General features: G+C 39.7%; 1 protein-coding gene across 2 annotated transcripts in view; it reads right to left on the bottom strand.

Moving 5' to 3' along the window:
• Window positions 1-20524, bottom strand: part of LOC112149837 (CD166 antigen homolog A) — a 54429-nt gene extending 33905 nt beyond the window's left edge. Inside the window, exon 1 of one of the 2 annotated variants that reach the window (XM_024277790.2) lies at window positions 20277-20524. In XM_024277790.2, coding sequence (XP_024133558.1) covers window positions 20277-20337 — 61 coding nt within the window. In that variant the 5' untranslated portion in view covers window positions 20338-20524. The remainder of the gene's footprint in view (window positions 1-20276) is intronic. The other variant, XM_024277789.2, reaches the window with a different exon arrangement.
• Window positions 20525-20542: the final 18 nt, after the last annotated feature.

Genomic DNA, 20542 nt, shown 5'->3' with positions numbered 1-20542 from the left:
TTTCCAGAATCGATTCCCATTTTTTCCCCATTCTTTCGATCAACTTAATTAAATTTGATTCAATTCAATTTTGAGGTTACACATTTAGACACATTTGTTTGGAAATACATGAATATATGTTATGAGGACATTCATATTAATCTGAAACAGTTCATATACTGTCAAATGTATTAGAGAAATAATGAGATTGTTAATAGCATAAATGGTTTCTCAAAAGGAGAAACTAACACAAATGTTCAGATCATTAACAATATAAACATCGTTCTGCCTCTCCTGGAGGGCGTTTTAATTTGGTCACTAGGTGGAGCTTGCGATACAGCAGTAGTTTTTAAGCGCAAAAAAGCAAAGAATGAGCAAAAAACGGGGCTATAGACCACAAATGGTTACTTTGAAAAATTGTTTACTTAAAAGAGTTTGGAAAATTAATGCAGGTGAGCATGTAAAGCATTTAGATGTCGACTGAGTGCTAGAAAATCCCATTAAATGTTAGCATCAAGCTAGCGGACTTTAGCTTTATGTGCTAGATTGATCTCTATTTTTATGGATCGATTATTGGTCTATTAAGCTTAGATCAATTCAAATATATCAATACATTTTATCAACCCAGCTAAAACAAAGCATTTGGACTAATTTTATGGTGGATTTTTTTTTTTTTAAAGAACTAAATGGCCACTTTTTAGTTTGGAATGCAGATTTCTGGGCATCCAAAAATCTCGTTTTTACATTTAGGGTGTGAGAAAGAAAACTGAGGAGGAAGTGATCTTTTACTGCTTTGAGTAATGTTTCCGTTAGTACTTTCGGTCATCATTACAAAAGCTGACAGGTATCCGATCAAATTGTCCTTAGTTTATGCTGAACTTGGATAAATATTCAAATGTTTCTAAAACTAAAAGAAGAGTCTTGTACAATCAAGTCATGTAAGTGCAGTACAAGTTTATACCATTATAGATGAGTGTGTTGGTTAAGGAGAAGCCTTGGGTGATAGATATCAGAGAAGAACCCAGAACTGTGCAACTTCTAACGCTGATGAAGTTAGTGCCATGCAGACTCCTGGAATCAGGAAATCTAATTGAAAGAAACAGATCCTCCCCTTCTTCAAGGCTTTCCCTTTTTTCCTTTTTTTTTATCCCGACGTCAGGATATAGCAGGAAATATTAAATATTCTTGACACATTCAAAACAACCTTTCTGACATCAAAGTGCTCATCATTTCTCCAGGTCTCTTCGAGAGGTATCACAGCAGACGGGCGGTACCAGCTTTTCTGCATACAAGCCATAAACTTGCCATCTTCGCTCGCTTGAAGCAAACTGAGCAAACTGACTTCTGCAGTTAGTGTCTGTTCAGCGGATTAAAGAACAAGCATCTTTATGAATTAGACTAACTGATAACAAAACACATACAACATATATACATTTGAACTAAAGGCGTGCATGGCGCTCTTGAAGAAAATTGGTGGTTCATTGATTAGCAGATCAGCAAAGAATAAACAGCTCTAATACAAGGGGCCCTGTTAGTGAGATGTGGAGGCAAAAATGTCAAACATAATGATGCTTTTAGCATTCAAATTGTCCTTATTTACTGCATGATAGATTCTTTCTACTGAAAACAGGAAATCAAAAAAGTGGCAGCTTGAGCTCTGAAGATGTGTGGTTTCTGCTGTTTGCTGACATTTTGTGGACAAAGAGGCTGATTAAATAAAGAAACTGAGTTTACAGTTCTTTGGTGAAAAAGAAAAATATCTAAAAACATTTGTTTCAGGCTTGTTAACCAAGCTTCTGTTCTCTGAACCAAACTGGCCAGAGTGTACCAAATACTGCAGTTCCTAAAATGACCACTGGGTAAAGGTTCCAAAAAGAGGCAATATATTTTTGAGACATTAAGATAAGCTGGTTTTATCCACATTGGTACAATTTTAGGTGGGTATTTTTTGACTGGCAGGTGGGTTGATCTGAACTTCACATCTTTGCCCATTTTCAGATTGCTGTTGAGGTGGGCAGAGCAAATTACGAAAACGTGCCCAACCCCTCCAAGATTCTTTTAAGACTTAAAAGGCAATGTTACAGAATATTGATAACGTCTTCAAGGGAAGTCATATCATCCTCCTCACCTATCATCATGAGTTTCATACTAAAAATAAAATAAATGTGTCTATAATTGCTATTTATTTATATGATTCTGTTCATTTTTATCCTCAAAATTGCTTTATTTTGTGTATTTCCTGATCAATTACAGAATAGACGGCGAGGTCAGGCAATGCCAAGCTGTTACGGCAGATTGTGGAATCCCATGAGAACTTGGTTGAGTGTGTGCCTTTAGCTTATGCTAATAATGTAATGCTTTATTTAAAATGTGTGATACACGCGTGACATTTTCATGACATGTTCTCGCTTTCTATTTAATAGATAATGTATTTCTTGTTTGTCTGTTGTTTATTTAGTGCTTGGATCTGACATAAAGCTGCACTGAAAAGACTGTGTGAATTTTGATGTGTATAATGGTACGTTCATTGGCCTCTACCAGTGAAAACTCCATGTAAGCATGTCTATCTGCGCGTTTCAGGCTTCTGCATTCAAAACTCTAGTGTACATGAGCCGCTATGACACCAAGACTTTCACATATCAGAATAGAGCTGTGAAAGAAAAAAAAACTGGAGAAAGTTTTCCAAGATTTGCACCACTTCGACATTTAGCACCAAGGTACTTTCAACTATGAGTGCATGCCATTGACTGTATATTCACTGGACAGCTCAACCCCTCCCCTCTTGTGTTCGAAATACAAACTACCCGCTGGTTCCAAGAAGTCAAAATCCCACAGATTCCTATTGAGAAATTATTTTTCATTTTAATTGTCAAAATAATATTGCTCTGATACATTGTTCATATACTCATATCACATCTTATTTCTTATCGTAAAGATTTTTTTTTTCTTTATTGCAAGTTATTAAAGTTATAAACTAACCAATCAGATGCCTCAGTGAAAGTATGTAGTACCCACTGGCTCCACCTCAAACATTTGAGCCGTTTCAGGATCAATGGTGGCGGATTTGGCCTGATTTCATGACAGCATTTTCTATGGGTGACATCAACACCTCACTTTGTCTAGTAATAATATATATATGTCTATGGTACATGCACTAGTATCAGGTAACGTACAAACCAGGTGTATGGTGTCTGTTCAAGAACATGCTAAATGTGGGTTCTTGAACGCACATTACACGCCTGGTTTGTACATAAAAGAGCGTGGGTCCTTCATGATGCTGTGTCTATGTTATAGTCAGTAGCATTCACATAGGTGTTTTTAGGAGGCCTATTGAACTGCTATACATGTTATATTCTTCATTGGACCAATATGTACCTTCTATGTTTATAAGAAGAGTGCTGAGATGAGATATGAAACACAGTCAGTCCTTGGTAAATATATTGGGTTTGTTTGTTAGTACATCTGACTCGAGTCAGTGCCTCACCAGCCTCAAACCTCACCACATGCCATCGGCGTGTTCATATGTTATTTGATGTGTTTTGATACTTGAGAAAAATAATACCATAACAAATTTATTTTGTCATACAACACTTCTGGTGTCTGAAAATGGCTTTCTAAGATAAACACATTTGGTTGTAGAGTCAGAAAGTTTAAATACCGAGCAAAAATAGTATACTTCGTAGTTAATGAAATATTAATATAAGTTTTTGAAATCAATTTTGATCTCACATAGCATGCCATCTATTTATATTAGTAGGTAGTATTTTATTGCTTAGACAGATGCACTTTCACTGAGATATTCTCGTGTCTAATCTATGTATTTAATATCATTTACAAGATAAAAACCCACAGATTGGACTCTGATAACACTTGATATCAATTTCCGCATCATTTTCAGCTTGAAACTGCAGCACATGTTGATGATAATTTCAAAAAAGCTGTTAGCTGCAGCTCTCACCAAAACCCTAATGCACAACATATTGCATTTAATGAACCATTAGACTAAAAAAGCTTCCTCCTGCTACTGGTGGTGTGTTCAATAAATTATGATTATTGTTTTTCCTTGAGCTATAAACCCAATGGACAGCTATAGATTTAACTATTTACACAACTACAGCGAGCTTTTGTTGGCGCAGACGTCTGTCTGTATCATGAGTGCAGCTTCTGCTAGAAAGGCGGCCGCGCCCAGTCAGTCCCTGCCCCCACACCTCCGCTCAGCAGTGAATCCTTTGAATGCTTGCGGTGTATCGGTCCTCAGGGAGCTGTTGTGTTTACCATTATGCTATCTGTATGACTATATTACAGTGTCAGGTGGTGCCTAAGGATACCAATCAAACCTGCTGCCACAACGCGCTTCTACTGAGGGTAAATGGATACTGGCAACAAAATCGTAAGCAGCCCCAACCTGGACTGTAAAGAACAAGGTGGGAATAAAGCCAGGGGGCCTCACTTTTCCACTTGGGTGGAACAAAAAAAACCCCACTTATTGACCTTTAGATGCTTCATTAGACGCTTCATAGCACATGGGCTAATATTTTCCCAATTCAGAGCAAATGATTTATGGAAATGCGTGCAGCTGTTTTGTCAGTGTTGTGAATGTAAGTCAGCCCACCTCGCCTCTGTGTCAGTAATGTGCGTGCTTTGCAATGCGGTAAACAATGTGAGACATTACCAGGTAGAAATTCTCATTTGTTCGGCAGATGACTCTTGTAGCTTTCATCTTTGGTAATTTCGGAGCTCACGCTCTCCCATTTGTCGTGTGTATGTGTTTGCACACTCAAAAATGACGGAGCTGACCTTCTAACCCGCCACTGTGAAACAAGAGCAAGCAGCTCTTCCCATTCCAATAAGTCCAGCAGCCTGGTAGGTGTTAGGAGACCATGACGGCTTCAAATTGTGTCCCAAGTTTTTCGCTCGAGGGGGGTTCTTAAAGCCTCTGCTGGCTAAACAGAGCAGAAAGTGGTGGGAGGAATACATGGAATGCAGATAAAACATACAAAGGATTATGTACCTGCTTGCACATGGAATCTTTGTGGTTTTACATTTAATACCCATTGACCAACGTGTGCTTTGAAGCCCCGCTGTGAAAGGCTGCAGATTAGCATACTGGTATACTACAGAGTCTTCCTCCGACTTCAGGACTTTGAGGTTCACATGGCGGATGGACTGCTTACACAAACGCTTTAGTGGTGGGAACTCCAGCGGTGCCAAGCTACTTTTTTTGCGAGTGTGTGAAACTTTTTGTTTTTTTCTATAAAAGGATTTGTTTGTTATTGTGCTAGAAATTCGCTTACATCCAGACAGCAATTTGTCTTTTGTCTACACAGGGCCATTAATACTGTCACAACAATAACCCGGCTTGCTCTTTTGTTGTAGGAATCCTTTTGTTTCAGTAAAATGAGATAACCAAGTTTACGTATTTCAGGATGGGACACAGTCCTTCCATGGACCTTTAATAATTCAATTAGTGTCAACCATTACATCTTCTTCTTCCACCAGGATGAGAAGAGACCCTATGCATCAAGATAAGTGCTTTTAACCCTCCACCCTCCTGCTAAAAGATTTCACTCCCCCATCCTTCTGTCTCATGTGTTCAGCATTCCAAACATGGGCACAAAAAGCCTTGCAGACATGTCTGACAGCAAAAAAAAAAAACAACCAAAAGAAAAAAAAATTGTACGGGAAGCAGTGATACATCCCACACAACAAAAAGCTGTCAATAAGCAAGAGGTACCGACACATGTTTTACCACGGAAAGATGTTCACAACATCTGCAACGTGGCCTGGAGAGCTCTGTAGTCCTCCATGGGGATCGTCTGGACAGGTTTTCCCCTTCAAGCAACCGCAAACAAAGAGCTGCTACAAACTGCAAGGCCAGATAAAAGTGGGGGCTTAGAGACCAGAACTCCCATGAAACCTGTCAGTTGTCAGAGGGAGAAAAATACTACTGATACTCCTTAATACCTCACAAAATTTATGCTGGATTTAATCCATTGTTATTGATATATCAAGACTACTATACCCAAACGGTAGGTTCAAGTACATAAAACCTTCACTTAAGTTCATGGAGATTACAACTAAGATTAAAGGATGGTTAGCTCATGCGTTTGGAGTGTATAGTATTCCTGTTTACTTTGTTACACTCACTAATGTCATGTCCCTGCTTGATTCGAAGGACAAGCTCTACACAACATGACAAGTACAGGACAAACCAACTCATTTGTCAGCGGGTCAAGTTTCACATTCAGGAAAAATAAATATCATGGCTTCACTGAGCGGATTATCGTGCCCTTTTTCAAACTACATTTTCAGCACTATCGAATGACAGCCACTTCAGTCACTACAGCCACAGTCTGTTTAGTTTAGAGCATTTTTGCTCTTAGTAAGCCCGTAGGTGCTGTTAATGTGAAGCACGGGTGTCTGATAACTGTGACACAAATTGGTGAGTGAAAGTGTCACTTTTGTGCAACTGAGACAGCCAGAAGTTACAACAGAGATTCTTCTTCTTCTTGCTGCTCCATTCAGAGCCCCCCACTGTAGAATCCTGTTAAACCAGTGAGTTTGGTGATGAAAAACCATTGAAACCTCACAAATATGACCTCTTACTGAGAAATTGGCAGGTCAGTATGTGCTTATGTGATGTTACCTATACACACATTTTCAGATTGTTCACACTGAGATCATTCTCATTTTCCTTGCTTTATATTGATCCTATTTTATTCAGGAGTTTTGTACATAAAATCAATTAATTGAATTAGTTGTATTTGGTATTGTGTATCTGCACTAACAAATCTCCCTCTGATGTTGGTACTGTAATTCTCATTTACTGAATTTACTAGATTTGCCATGCATTTTGTAAAATTATAAAAGCATTAATTAGCTTACAATCGAAAATTAATTATTTTTTATATTTTTAGGGGGTTTAGCTTTTTTTTCCAGTTTCAGCACGGAAAGGATGACAGCAATAAAAAGTTCCTCATTTAAGTAACCAAAATAGACGTTTTTAGGTTTACGGTTTTTAGTGCTGTCTCTTTAGGTAGTCGAAACTCCAAAAATAAATACATTTGAATAACCTTTACAGTTTGCACGGCAATTTAAAAAAAAATATGCCAGCATTTCTTGGCATAAGTAGCATTTATTGAAAATAACTGGAAAAAACACAATTTTTAAACACAAGTTTTAAAGGTCAGAGTCCCTTAAAGAAAAAAACATGCAATTCAAGTTTTTGAGTTACACATTTCTTTTATTTTAAGTTATTAAATGTTTATTATCGGTTTTGTTGACTTGAATTTTATTAGATAATTAAGTATCCTTAAGTATTGAGTACTTTAGATTAAATCTGTGTTTGAAGTTCCAAAATGAAGGTAAAAAAGTCAACATTGTGGGAGCATCTAAACTTTTAACAGGAGTTACCAATAAGGAATACCAAGATACCAAGAAATACAAAAATCACTTATTATTAACAATGTAGCTTACATATTTTGTTGATAAAAAAATTTGCCCAAAAAAATGTCCATCAGATAGAGTGAGACAAAGTCAAGGTTATCTTTCTAACTGGCAAGCACTACATAGTTTGGAGTACAGGGATCTGCACATATACGTCTGGCCGAGTGAATCTGTTGTGTTGATGAACTGTAGCAGAACACCGAGATTATTCTACAACAGATGTTTGGTTAAGCTGTGTAAATGAGAGCTCTGGTAATGCTTAACCAGAATTTCTGAACGCTGAGTCATGCCAGGAGTTGCAGTGATAAATGCTGCAGTTGAGCTTTAAAACTTAAACTAGAGTGACAATACATGAGTAAAACACTGTGTTAACCACAGTCATTTTTTTAATGCGAGCAATAAAGAGCTTAAACACCATGGGTGGTAAAGACATGTGGTGTTTAACCTTTGAAGCACAGCTTTAAGTAAAAATAAGGTACTTTAAAAAAAAAATGTCTAAAAAAATGTCTATGGAGCAAAGGTTCACGAGTTCATCTGAGGACAGTGATGCAGCTTAACCGGCAAGTATATTTTTTTTGGCACATATAAGCTATTTTTTAAACATGCTTCTGATTCACACCAATATGAATGAAGAAGTACTCAGAAATGTAATTTTGAGCTTCATTTTCTCTATTTGCGCCCTCCATCATCATCAAAATGTCACAAGAATATGCTAAGAACACCAAAAAACATTTTTTGTCTTTAACTTTAATACTTTAATAAAAACAGGCTCTTCAGACTACTGTAACTCTTCAACCATTAATGCAATTTTTACAACTCCAATGGATTCTGAAATGTATTTCCTGTTTACCTTTATGGGTAAGCACTTTACAACTATAAAGGATTGGATTTTAGCACAAAGCTGTTTTTCTTCACTTCAGAATCCATTGGAATTACAGAAATTGCGCAAGAGTTACAATAATTCGAATAACCTCAACAATGGAGTTTAAGATCTGGGGTTAACTTGCCCTACGTGTCAGGCTTTAAAGAATTGTAGCATATTCCCCATTAAATACCATTTTTCAAATGGTTTACATGGGTTATATTCAAATTTAGATAATTACCTCTACTTTTTTTCTTTATCATCAAAGAGAAATCTAGCCAGTGCACTTCAGGCTTCCTTGGCGTGCATTCATTTCTGATAATGCACATTTCGAAGGGCATTATCCCGCTAATACCATGGTCACTTACAAAAGAAATAAATATTCAATTGATATTTAGTACTTTGTTCATGTAATTTCTTCGGTTTCAATTGCTTTTTTCCCAAAAAGTGGACTATTTGATACGTGTTGCGTTGTGTTGTCATGATAACATGGAAACACACCACTGAACCATCTGAGCCAACACCGACCTCAACTGCAGCGGCAAAGGAAAGTGATATATATGCTGATTGTCACGATAGGTTAAATAAAGCGTCAGTTTAGAGACAAAGTTCCGCTCCTACCACATGTTTTTGTCGAGATGATGAAACTAAAGTTTTTTTTAAAGAAGTCTGCGCAGTGATACAGAAATCTTTTCAGGTTTGCATTATCGCTGTGATTGATCAATTTTTAATCCACATCCAGTAACCAATCAGAACTGAGTATCACAGTATAATTTAAATTTTAAATCTGAATTGAAGGTGTATTTTCCAAGTTTTCCTCGCTTTTTAAAAAAAATATTTTTATTTTGGTTGAACTCAAGTCTTCCAAGGAAGCAAGAGTCTGTCACCCTCATAACACAAACAAGGAAGAATTGACAGGTAGGAATTCTTAGTTGCTAACCATAACTGAAGAAACAGCAGTCAAACCAGTTCTTAGGAATCAGAAACAGGATGTAAAATTCAACTCTTTCACATTAGCTTACTAAGAAAGGATTACATCTCTGCTTTTGGTATGAACCAATGCAGCGTCTCTCTTGGAACTCCAGCTTTGAACATTAACCTATAATCCTGATCTAAGCTTCAAAGTAACAGAGGAATATGGGGCATCTGAACAAAAGTGCCATCTTCTTAGCTCTTGGTTCAACAATAGTGACTGAACTTTTTCTGTGTAAGTTGACCCCTTTTAGTATTGCAAAAATCAGGATTACGCTAACAATAGGATCTTTCAAAATTGGCATTATTCAAAGGTCAAGGTCGGATAACTTTATTGACATTTCTTTGATCGGAATCATTGTCCTCAGATGACAATAAGGCATACAGCCAAAAGCAGGAGGGTTACAGAAAACATCCTTGCAGACTTTAGCATTATGATAAAAAAAAGTTAAATTAAAGAGTGGGTCCTGGGAAGTTGTTTCAGTGTTGAACTGAAATTTTTGAAAACGTATGAGGCACAGAGCAAATCCTTCAACCATGTGAAGAAATGCTACCCAGGTAACAAAGTTTTGTACTTATGAGAAACCCCTCTGGGAAATAATATTGTTTGAACAAACACTGCCCGCCTGTGAGAACAAACCAACGCTGTGATGTTGTCTTGGTCTGGATTACCAGTTTGCTTTGGCTTTGCTTTCATGAACGTGCTTTGGCAACCTCCTCACAGTAAAACAGGTAATCCTGAGATTTCCTTGCATAAGAAAAATAGAAAATCTGAGCTGCTTTCCCATAAATATTCCAGCCTCTTCTCCACTTTATGCATCAAGTTTTTCTTAGTCTAACCCTTGAAGCTATTTTCAATAATTAGATGTAAAATACCTAATCTTTACTGTATCTTCCAATCATATAGGAAGAAATAAAACAACTTTTAAATTAGTGTTGTGTGCAATGCTTGGTTGTTCTCCCTTAGCATAAACAGTTGACCTAACAAGACATCCCGTTTAATTACATATTGCACTCAATTAACAGAGAAATGTTTTTTCACTCACCTTATGAGCTTTGGCAACAGAGCTGAACAGAACAGCAAGATTTTCATGTTTAGCAAGATTTTCATGTTTTTACACATAAGAAGACTGTTCACTCGCACTCAGATTCTGTTACTGCTCAACAGCAAAGCAAAAAGCCAACACTTTGGTAGAGTTTTGATATATATAACACAGAAAAGAGTCTTTAATTTCACTAAAAGAGAATTAAGTTTTTGGGATTCCCAAGATTTTAGTGTTGCTCTTGCTGAACAGGGTGATGAATCAAATACTTTCAGAAGACATAGCGTCCTGACGTGATACGGAAAATATAAAACAGTGATCCATAGTCAAAATCTTAGTTACAGTGGGCATTGGGCGGGCAGTGAGGCAGATATAAAAAAAGGGTAGTAACTTGAGCAAAGCAGCTAATAATCCAAATGAAATCCAATGGTCAACTTTTATCTGTAGTCTGACCTCAACAGGGATGCTGGAACGAGTAGAAGCTACAATAATCTGGCAGTGAAACAACAGTGGAAGGGATCTAAAGTACCAGATGGAACCTGATCTGTGGAGAGGTGATGGGCGCTAGTGGCAGTTTCAAACATGAAGGCCCTTCAAGATGACAGGTGGAGGACATCTTAACTGCTTCAGAGTGAACCTACAGAAACAGATCTTTTACTAATCCAAGAATCGCTGTAGCTTGTTTTGAGGATCACATCTTCTTGGAATGCATCAAAAGCTTTTCAAAGCACATTTGGAAGGACATAGCCCAAGGCCAAAGAGGAAGTCTAAACTTTTCATGGGACGGAATGCAGAAGATTTCCTGTTCATGCCAGAAACAAGAGCTGAAGTTGTGATTTATGACACTATGTTTTTCTGAAACTCACACCCAGTCTTTCACTGTTGAATAGGTCACTGTGTTGACTCGTTTGGCCTTTTGAGGCAAGACCATCTTATATTTTATTACTTTGCCTGCATTCACACAGGTTTGCTTAGTGTACACCCAAGTTTGTTTTCACCAATGTGAAAGTTCACCTGAGTTCTGATTTGAAGCAAAAACATAACCTGACCCCAGTCTACTAAACAAACAAACACAGGTCTCGGTTCATTTTCAAATTGAGCTTGGCAAGTAAATCCATGTACTGCATTTTTTGGAGTATAAGTCACAGTTCTTTTGCATAGTTTGGCCGGGGATTGGCTAAAGGCAGATTTCTACTGGTCCGTCTGCGGTGCATCTCTGTTGCGTCAACAAAAAACAGACTTCAAAATAAAAGCTTCTGTTGTACTTTCAAAACATAACTTTATTTTATGTTATACTTAAGGTGACGGGCCTACGTGATAACGTACATTTACACTGCAGATAACAACAGTGTTCATTTTTGCCATGGATGACAAAAGTGTAATCTTGAAGTACAAAAACGTACAACTTTTGACACAAAACATGGATTTTACATGGACGGCAAAGAAAAAAAGGGCATGGAGTTTGATGTAAAAGTTTGATTGCCAAAGTTTGGATGACCCAGAGAAACGACTTGACACAAATTGGCAGGACAAAACAAGAACAGACTGGAGACAATTCAAACTATATGACGGTTGTTAGGCAGACTTCACATGCAACTCAAGGGAGACGCACCGCAAATGGACAAGTGTAAATTTGGGGTTCCACTTGTATGTTTGTTTTTTTTTAAGTAAATCACTAACAACCTCTAGAGGGCACTGTAGGCGTGTATATCAGTATTTGCTACTGACAGCAATGCTGAAGAAGAATTGCTGCTCCATCTTATGCCAAGCTTGGCAGAATTGCTCTAAAGCAACACAGAGGATGAAACATTTAATTCATTTATTGTGATTTAAAGAGTTTATTTGACTTGTTAGCATGTACTTGATGCTAAGGTTATCTTAATAATTGTTCTTATGTTGCGCTAATATGCTAGATTCCTCCTAGGCTTCATGAAGCTCATTAAACATCAGTGTGTTACAATAGCAAGACATGCATGTATTCAGTCCATTGTTATTATCTATTCTGTTATTATGATTTGCCTTTCAAGATGAAATGTACATTCTTGTTCCATTTTTTGGTAAATAAATTTCTCCCAAAAGTCTGAGTTATATTTTATATATTTTTTTTCTTATTTATTATGAATCTTTTTGACAGCTGTGACTTTTACTCCAGAGCATCTTTTAGTCCAAAAAACCCAGTATTTAAGACCTTAAGTAAACCAAAGAAAGTAAGAAATATAAGCAATACAAAATTAACATTTTGTAGTATGATTGGGAAAAGGGTCAGAAAATGTAAAGTGAAGCTGCTTATCCATGTATGAAGAACTATATGGGCTAGCTGCTATTTCTTTGTTGTGCTTTTCCTTCATCCCAGTAAAGAGCTTGTTTTCTTTTATTCTGCCCCCTAAAGAGCGGTTGTTGTAACTGCATGAAGCTTGAGTGAAACCAAACCAAATAAGTAATAAAAAAAATGTTAAAAATTGGGAAATTCCCCCATTCACATTAATTCCTTGTGGTCTACCTCACTGCTAAAGCATGCCTAATTGTATTTTTTTTTCATTTATCCACAGGATTAACAAGGGTTAGGCACTGGGGTGACAGCTGACTCTGTAATTCAAGTTCTTACTCCAGAGAAACAGTTTAGAGAAATAAGGTGATACTAAGTGATAAAATTTTAGCATAATCAAACAAATCTGCTTTTAAACTTTCCTATCTCTGTCTGCTCGAGTTGTCTTAATTCCTGTTTTCTTGCTGAGAAATTGATAAACTGACATCAGCAAGTAAAAATTGTCCAATGGACGTGGGAGAGGATATTGAATGTATTGATTGGTGCAAAATGACTGTGAGAAATGTAGCTTGCGTCACACCGCTCGCCTGTGATTCCCACCACCCGTCTGAACAAAGAGAGATAATAATAGTAGAGATGCAGTATTTGTCATTTCCCCTATACACAACCACACCAACCGAACTTTCATCTGAATTTTAAAGCGTTATATAAAGATGTTGAAGCCAGTGGATCTGTGGGTACTAGAACAAAAGCTTGATTTACATCAGAGAGAATAGTAATATGATGTAAAATATTAAGGATATTTTAAAAAAGTATTCCCAGTAGCTTATTAATGCGCGTAAAAGGTCCATGGGAGTCAGAAGGGTATTGAATGACCTACAGAGATAGGTCAACCTTTTTAATCCTTTCACTTGTTTGTTGCTTGGACACAAGGAGAATGACAGGCTTTTAATTTCAATGAGACATTTACTCTTACACCCCCCTGTGAAAGAGAGGCTTTCTGAATGGAAAGGCCTGTCTCCTACAAGTTCAACACGGCAGCATAAGCCGAGATCGCTTCAGGCATTGCAGCTTGCTGCCGCGGTTTGTGACAGAAGGCTGGTGGACATTGCCACTGCACAAAGAACCGGCTTTTTAAATGGCAAGAATGTGACTAATGAGGTCAAATGCCCACTGAAAAGCCAGTTCTTTTGAATCCAAAGGGCGGTACAAGCTGGGAATCTGTGCAATTCTTATATGAATCAAAAAAGTGCCACATACTGTCAGGATGAATAGTGATTTCTCCATTTGCAAACGGGCTTTGGATCCAACACAGAGGGATTCAGACATGAACGTGAAGACAAAACTTCATGTCATTTTATTAGCTGCCCCGAGGCTTGAACCGAATGTTTCACCTTTTGTGCAAGAGCCGTGTCAACTCGCCCGACTCTTTTGAACCTTTGTTGAAGCCGAATAAAAGGTTCAATAAAAAATAAAGAGAGACCTCCTGTATGCCCCTCAAAAAAAAAGCAGAAATTGTAATTTTATGGAGAATGAAGGCATTCATTTTTCTCTTTTCACTCCCACTCCATGTATGGACCAATAAGGGAAGCTGCTGCCGCTGGTCCCATGTGGTTCCTGCTGTCAGTAGTGCTCCCATTGCTTTTGTTTTATCCACAAAGATAAAGATGGAAAGAGAAGAAGCAATCCATTACATCACATTAAAAAAACAAAAGTGGCATTAGCACCTATCCTCTATAGCTTCCCACATTTTCTGCGTCTATTCTTAGAGGCCCAATCATTACCATCACAGATAATGGAAGGCACTCGAAGAATTCATTTAAAACAGAGCGATAACTGAATTTGAACAAAGATCTGGTTAAATCAGGGTGTGGTCGCAGGCTTTTCAAATGGAGGGGGGAGGCATCCCCCAACCCCCTCCTCCAACCCTACTTTTCCAGGTTGCACATGTGGGGGGGGGACTGGCAGCAGCGACTCCGTGCCCTCTCCAAGGGGTGTGTGCTGTTCCATATTAATGACAAAGAGGACAGTGGAGCGGGAACAAGAAGTCACTATCATACACTCATTTGTTTAAAAAGAGCTGGTGTCACAATACAGTCGGCGGGAGTCCACAGGAATCTAGTGAAAGCTTTGGGGGGGCGTGTGCGTCAATGACAAAAGACAGAAACAACCTCAGAAACAAGGGGGCTTCCCGATTTCATAGCACCGTCGGTCTTTCACCAAAACCAAGGCCGGCTTCATACATTTAAATGGGAGCATCTGCGCACAAAGAGAGAAGCGCCGCTGCAGAGGAGAGCCTTCCCTCTCCTGTTGTTGGGTCTTTCTTTGGAAGTGAAACAAAAGACCTGCGCTCCCTCCTGTCGGATAACAAATAAACCATTATTTTCTAGGCAGATTAACCTGCATGTAAATAGGAAACAAAAGACTTTTTCTTGTTAAAAGCACTCTCACTCAGGATGTTACAACAGTGACAATTCCAACAAGTCTAATTAGTAAAAGTTTGGATTGTATTGCTACACCTGACCTGGCCAGTTTCTTAGCGCGGATTATAAAATTTAATGTATCCTCCGCTGTAAAAAAGCTAGTAAAAGTGCTAGGAACCAATCACCAAAGTGTAATTAAGATTCACCGGCTGCTGTCTTCCTGATAATCCTGTGTGTAAAACTGTCCCCGGCAAACAAAGGAGCCTTTTCCTCATTGAGTCATTGCCTGGGAATGATTACTTTTGCCGCTCAAGTCTTTTCATTTTCGGGAAGCACGCGTGCATCTCCCAGCGTGGTGAGTCCAGCGGGGAGGAAATTGTTCCCAGTGACACGCAGGAAACTCAGCACGTTCACGCCGTGGCTCGTATTTTTTCCGGATCTGGTGGTGATGTTTTGGTTTTAGATCTTTAATGTTGGATTAAGGAGTAAAACTCAAAACTTGAACAACCGCTGAATAATGAGGCTCCCAGAGTTATCTTTGGAATTAGAGTGAATGATGGGAACAGGCTGTTCTTCCGACAACTGTACACACAAACAGGGATCATAAAGGGTTGCCCACCACCATTCCTTGTTCACAGCCCCCCCAAAAAACCAACACTCCTCCACCTGTTCAGTGCCCTGCTGGGGGTGGAGAGCAGCATGAGCCTGTACTCATTGTGTGAGGCCTTAAGATTGACAAAGGAAATAAATCAGTAGTTTGAAACTGTGTAGGATCAGAACTAAAAGTTATAAATGCCCACTTTACACAGGTCTATAGATAAAACTAGCACATTTAGACGCATTGTATAAGTGAACACTCCCCCTCTCTGCAGGCTATACACCATATGGCAGGGAAGCATCATTTCTCCGGGGAGCAGGTGATGCACCAGCCTGATTTCTTAGAAACTCTGATATTCAGAGCTTCTCCTCTTAACAGGGTAAATCAGGCTAACGGTCAGCTAACATGGGCTTTTCTCACTTTCAGAAGTGTAATCAAAGCTCCTCTTTGGAAAAAAAAGGGCCATGCAACACCCCCATCTCGCTTTCATCATGTGTTATTTTTAGTTTTCTATCACATGTATTTTTATCGCCTAGGATAATTTCAATGGGATGTTAAAAAATGCTGATTGTCATTCAAGCCTGAGCCTCGCATCCTGACCGTAAAGCGCCGCTGCCAGGGGCTGCCGCTTGGAATCCTGCGACCCCCTGATGGGACACGACACTGGGCCCCTCCACGCAAACGCTGCTTTAATTTACAGTGCAGCAGGGCCTGCCTGAGCGTGCCTGTCGTCTTTCAGGAGCACGCATCCGCCGCATCTCTGCCTCTAAGCTCAGCCTTCCACCCATTTAACGTTTTCATCCAGGCCCCCTGAAGAAACACAAGGGCCACGATTGAACCTCTTTCTCCTCGCCGAACATCTGTTTCCTTCTTATATCTCACTTGCTTTGTGCCTCCTCGATGAGTAATAGCGTCTCTCGTTTTGTGCGCCGTGTTTCTCATCCAAAAAAACAAGTGTTAGTAACGGTGTGCTGCTAGAAAAGGTTCCACTTCACCATCTCACTCCACACAGAGCACTGAGAGCCCTTCAGAGCCTTTTGAGAGACATTATGAGGCGCCTAATTTGGGTTAAGCATCCAGCAGGATAATAACTTACATAGATGTCACATTGGGGAGTATTTCAAGCATTTCTATTACAAAAAAAAAAGTGAGAGGAGCTGTGGATTAATAGGGAACTTCAAAATGCTTTTAGTGAAATTACACATTTTAGGCCCTACATTACTTCTTACTTTTCTTGTATTTCTATTTCTACATAACCTTTCGTTTGGATTGATCATGCTTACCAGTTCAACCTATTAGGAAGGTTATCAATAAATAATTAAGACTGGAAATCAGGGGGAAAGGTAATATCCAGCATGTTTCTACAACCGCATCTGGAATCTGAAATGCATAGCAAAGTTATATACAAACAAAAAAAATAATTTTAAAGACCCATTCCGATGAAAATTGGAGGGTTTTTCATGCTTTTGTGGCATTTTTCTCACAATGGAGGACATATATAAAGAAAATTAAACTCAAATTGCAGATCTGAGTATTTTCTTTATCAAATCATTGTGAATCAGGACCCGACGAAAAAAATGATGTCTGAAAAAGATTGTAGTTGTGATGTAGAAGCTACAATCAGCGTGTTAAACTCCCTGCTCCGCTCCAGTTTAAATACATGCACTTGTTAGGTTGGGTGGAGTGAGGGGCTGTAAGCTAGCTAGCAGGAAAGCGTAAACACATGGGCAGAATGCAAATACGTCTCCCTACCGCTACACTTAGCCCTCTAAGCCAGAGATTTCCAAACTACGGCCCACAGGCTGAACCTGGCCCACCTCCACATTTGGCCCAACCCCTAAACACTATCTGAGAAGCAGGATTTTTTTTTTTTCAATCTGGCCGACCGAGACCCACATAGAATGTGACTTCTTATTCCACCCTTGTGCAGTCTGATCTCTGATGGCAGAGGATGGACTGTTATTAGTTTAATTTTTAGTATGTTTTTTCTGTTTTTCTGTTTATCTGTTTACGTTTAGACACACCCTTTGATTGCTACACTTTTTCTGTTAGCCTACAAACTGACTCCGGCCCCACATCAGAGAAGAAAACAGTTATGTGGCCCTCACAAGAAGAAGTTTGGGGACCCGTGCTCTAAACTGAAAGATATGGAAAAATCTCTTCTTCTACTGTTGGCTTCACATTCGGATGTTTGTATTGATGACGTCATCGATAGTCGTCTGAAATCTAGCTGCACGCCCTCAGACAATACTCAACATCGGTTTAACAAGTTTAAAAAGTCATGCTAAAACAAAAAGTCCTAACTTAGGTCGAATATGAATTCTTCCCCGTTAGCCCTCCGAATGGGGAGTTATGGAAAAATAGTGTCTTTAAATTCAGACGACACTCCCACTCGATGATGTCACCAATAGTCAACAATCAGAACGTTGGCGCGGAGCTACTAACGCCCAGAAATACATAACATCGGCTTTAAAGCTTTAAAAGGTCATGCTAACACAAGTCATTACTTACATTTAAATGTAAACTTCTGTGCTTCAGAGCGCACCCATGTGAAGAAAACTGCCTCTTCTCCACGGCACAGCGTGACGCTGTTTACCCTCCGTGGCGAGGGTTATCCCCTAAAAAAACTATTTCGGACAACGATACCCCTTATAACGGCCCTACAATTGGTGGGGTAGGGAGAAGCCGTTCAATTTGTTCAATTCTAATCTTCTGTGCATCAGAGGACATCCACGTGAAAAATAAAGTTTCTCCTCTGCATCACAGCACTACGACCCAACCAGCAGAGGGGTAGCAAGCCTTAAGTCTCTACCCCTTACTCTTAAAACAACAAGTTCGGACACCACTTCAAATGTCCCAACAATTGGAGGGGTAGGGCAAGAATTAGGATTTGGCCATGGATAACGGGGGGTAGGGGGGGCTTACCCTGCACCAACTGTCCTGCTCAAAACTTAGGAGGCAAACTTTTAACAAACTCCTGCTACTCTGCAGAAACTATGTCCTGGAAAACAACATAGGTTTAGTGATTTTGGCTATAAAACAGGATAACCGTAATTTAAAAAACCCTACTGGGAACGCTTTTAACATAGATCAAAAGATGATCGAAGTGGGACTTTATAAAGGGAAGACGACCACAAGCAGTCTTCAAACATGGAGTAGAATAACTCCAACACAAAGATACAAAATCCCCAGCAGCATACAAACAAACAGGAGAGTATATTGTTGAATGCAACCCAAACATGCAATCAAAGCCATTCTATTCCCTTCCTGCAGATTAACATCACTGTCATTCACCGAGCAAGCAAGTCCTGACATAACCCAGTTAGAGATGAAAGGGGAGGTGGGGTGAATACATTGGAGGTAAAATTGGGTGACTCCTCGCCAGACATTAGCCTATTAGCTGAAGGGAGAACCCCACTTGGCTGACAAGTAATACCAGCTGTGACACCGTGCACTGTCTGTCAGTGCAGGAGGGGGCACCGATGGGTGGGTGGAGATGGGAGGGTGGAGTCAAAAGGTTGAACAAAAAACCAGATGAGACTGTTTGTCCCAAAATCAACTCTGTTTTCCTACTGTATCTACTTGCAGGTCGTGGCTCTTCGTCTAGAGCCAAAACATGGAGGACTGTTTCAAATTCCAGTTGTTCAAACAAAGTAAACACACCTGTTTTCATTCGTACCCCCCGCCTTACAGTCACATCTCAAATTCTTCTTCTTCTCACCACCTCGTAAGCCAACACTTATTTTGACTATTGTGCTAAAGCCAGCAGAGGACCATAAAATCCAGACTTTCCTCCTTCTCCTGACGCAGTAGCAAAGTGGTGCAAAAACCATCCCCAGAGGCTCTGTTCGTTTCCCCTCAAACAAACCACCTGAGCTTGACGGATGGGTGGCGGGTGGTGTTCATTTTCAACAACAGACACCACTGTAGTGTGACAGGGCGGAGTGGAACCGACCTTTCCCGCCTGTTTCCCAGAAAATGGGCTCATGGATGAGCTGGCTGAGTGATGTGAACACATGGGCCACTACCTGTTGGCTTTGGATATCCAAAAAAAAAAAAGAAAAAAAAGAAAGTTCACATTTAGACTAAATAAAAATATTACTAAATCACAGTTCAAATATAACCAAAAAATGTATATATTTGAATGCTCTGTCTGCTATTCCCTAAAACATCCAACATATGTGTGTAATTACAAAAGTGTGCCTGTAAGGAATAGTTTCTTGGTGCACAAATCAAACAGAAAGCGACGTCTTAGTTAACAAACTCCATAAACATGAACAAACGCGCCCTGATAATGACATCATAGCATGAGTGATGATCGCAGAGGCACAGTGGAGCAGCCAGAGGGTTTATCCGCGGGAAAAGTCACTTTTTTACCCAAAACAGCGGGGATTCTTTACCTGAGGGATGGGAATAATGAGAGTTGGAATGAAATAAAACACTTAAGATAACACATGCGCATACTGCATCGGTGTTTGAAGCGCTCCAGATTTCTTTTTAGTGATGAATAAAGTAGGCTATAGCAGGGCGGACTAGAAACACAACTTTTAATTATTAACAGCAACATTGCTGCTGCTCGGGTTCCCGCCGGTGGTAGCGTGGAGGGGGGGAGCAGCCGGGAGTTGGAGAGGCACCTGCAGAGTCTGGGAGCTGCCACGCGCGTCCGGACACGGAGGCAGCGGCTTACCTTGGCAGAAGAGCGCGTGGATTAGAAGCGCACAGGCGCAGCTGGCGGACAACAAGTGCATCCTCGCGGTCTGTCAGATCCCCAGTCAAAAAAAAAACACCTTGGTCTTTTATCAGGTGTAAGGAATTATTTTGTCCTCGCGCGCCTACTTGGAGTTTCGGTGTTCTTCCAGCTTACGTGGCACGTGCTCGCAAACTCGCGCTCACATCAGTTCTGCTAGAACAGGTAATTGAGCTTGGAGACGAGCGCGAGGGCGGAGGATAGTG

Source organism: Oryzias melastigma, linkage group LG13 (assembly GCF_002922805.2).
Source record: "Oryzias melastigma strain HK-1 linkage group LG13, ASM292280v2, whole genome shotgun sequence".
Classification (NCBI taxonomy): Eukaryota; Metazoa; Chordata; class Actinopteri; order Beloniformes; family Adrianichthyidae; genus Oryzias; species Oryzias melastigma.
This window is presented reverse-complemented; position numbering and strand designations above follow the sequence as displayed.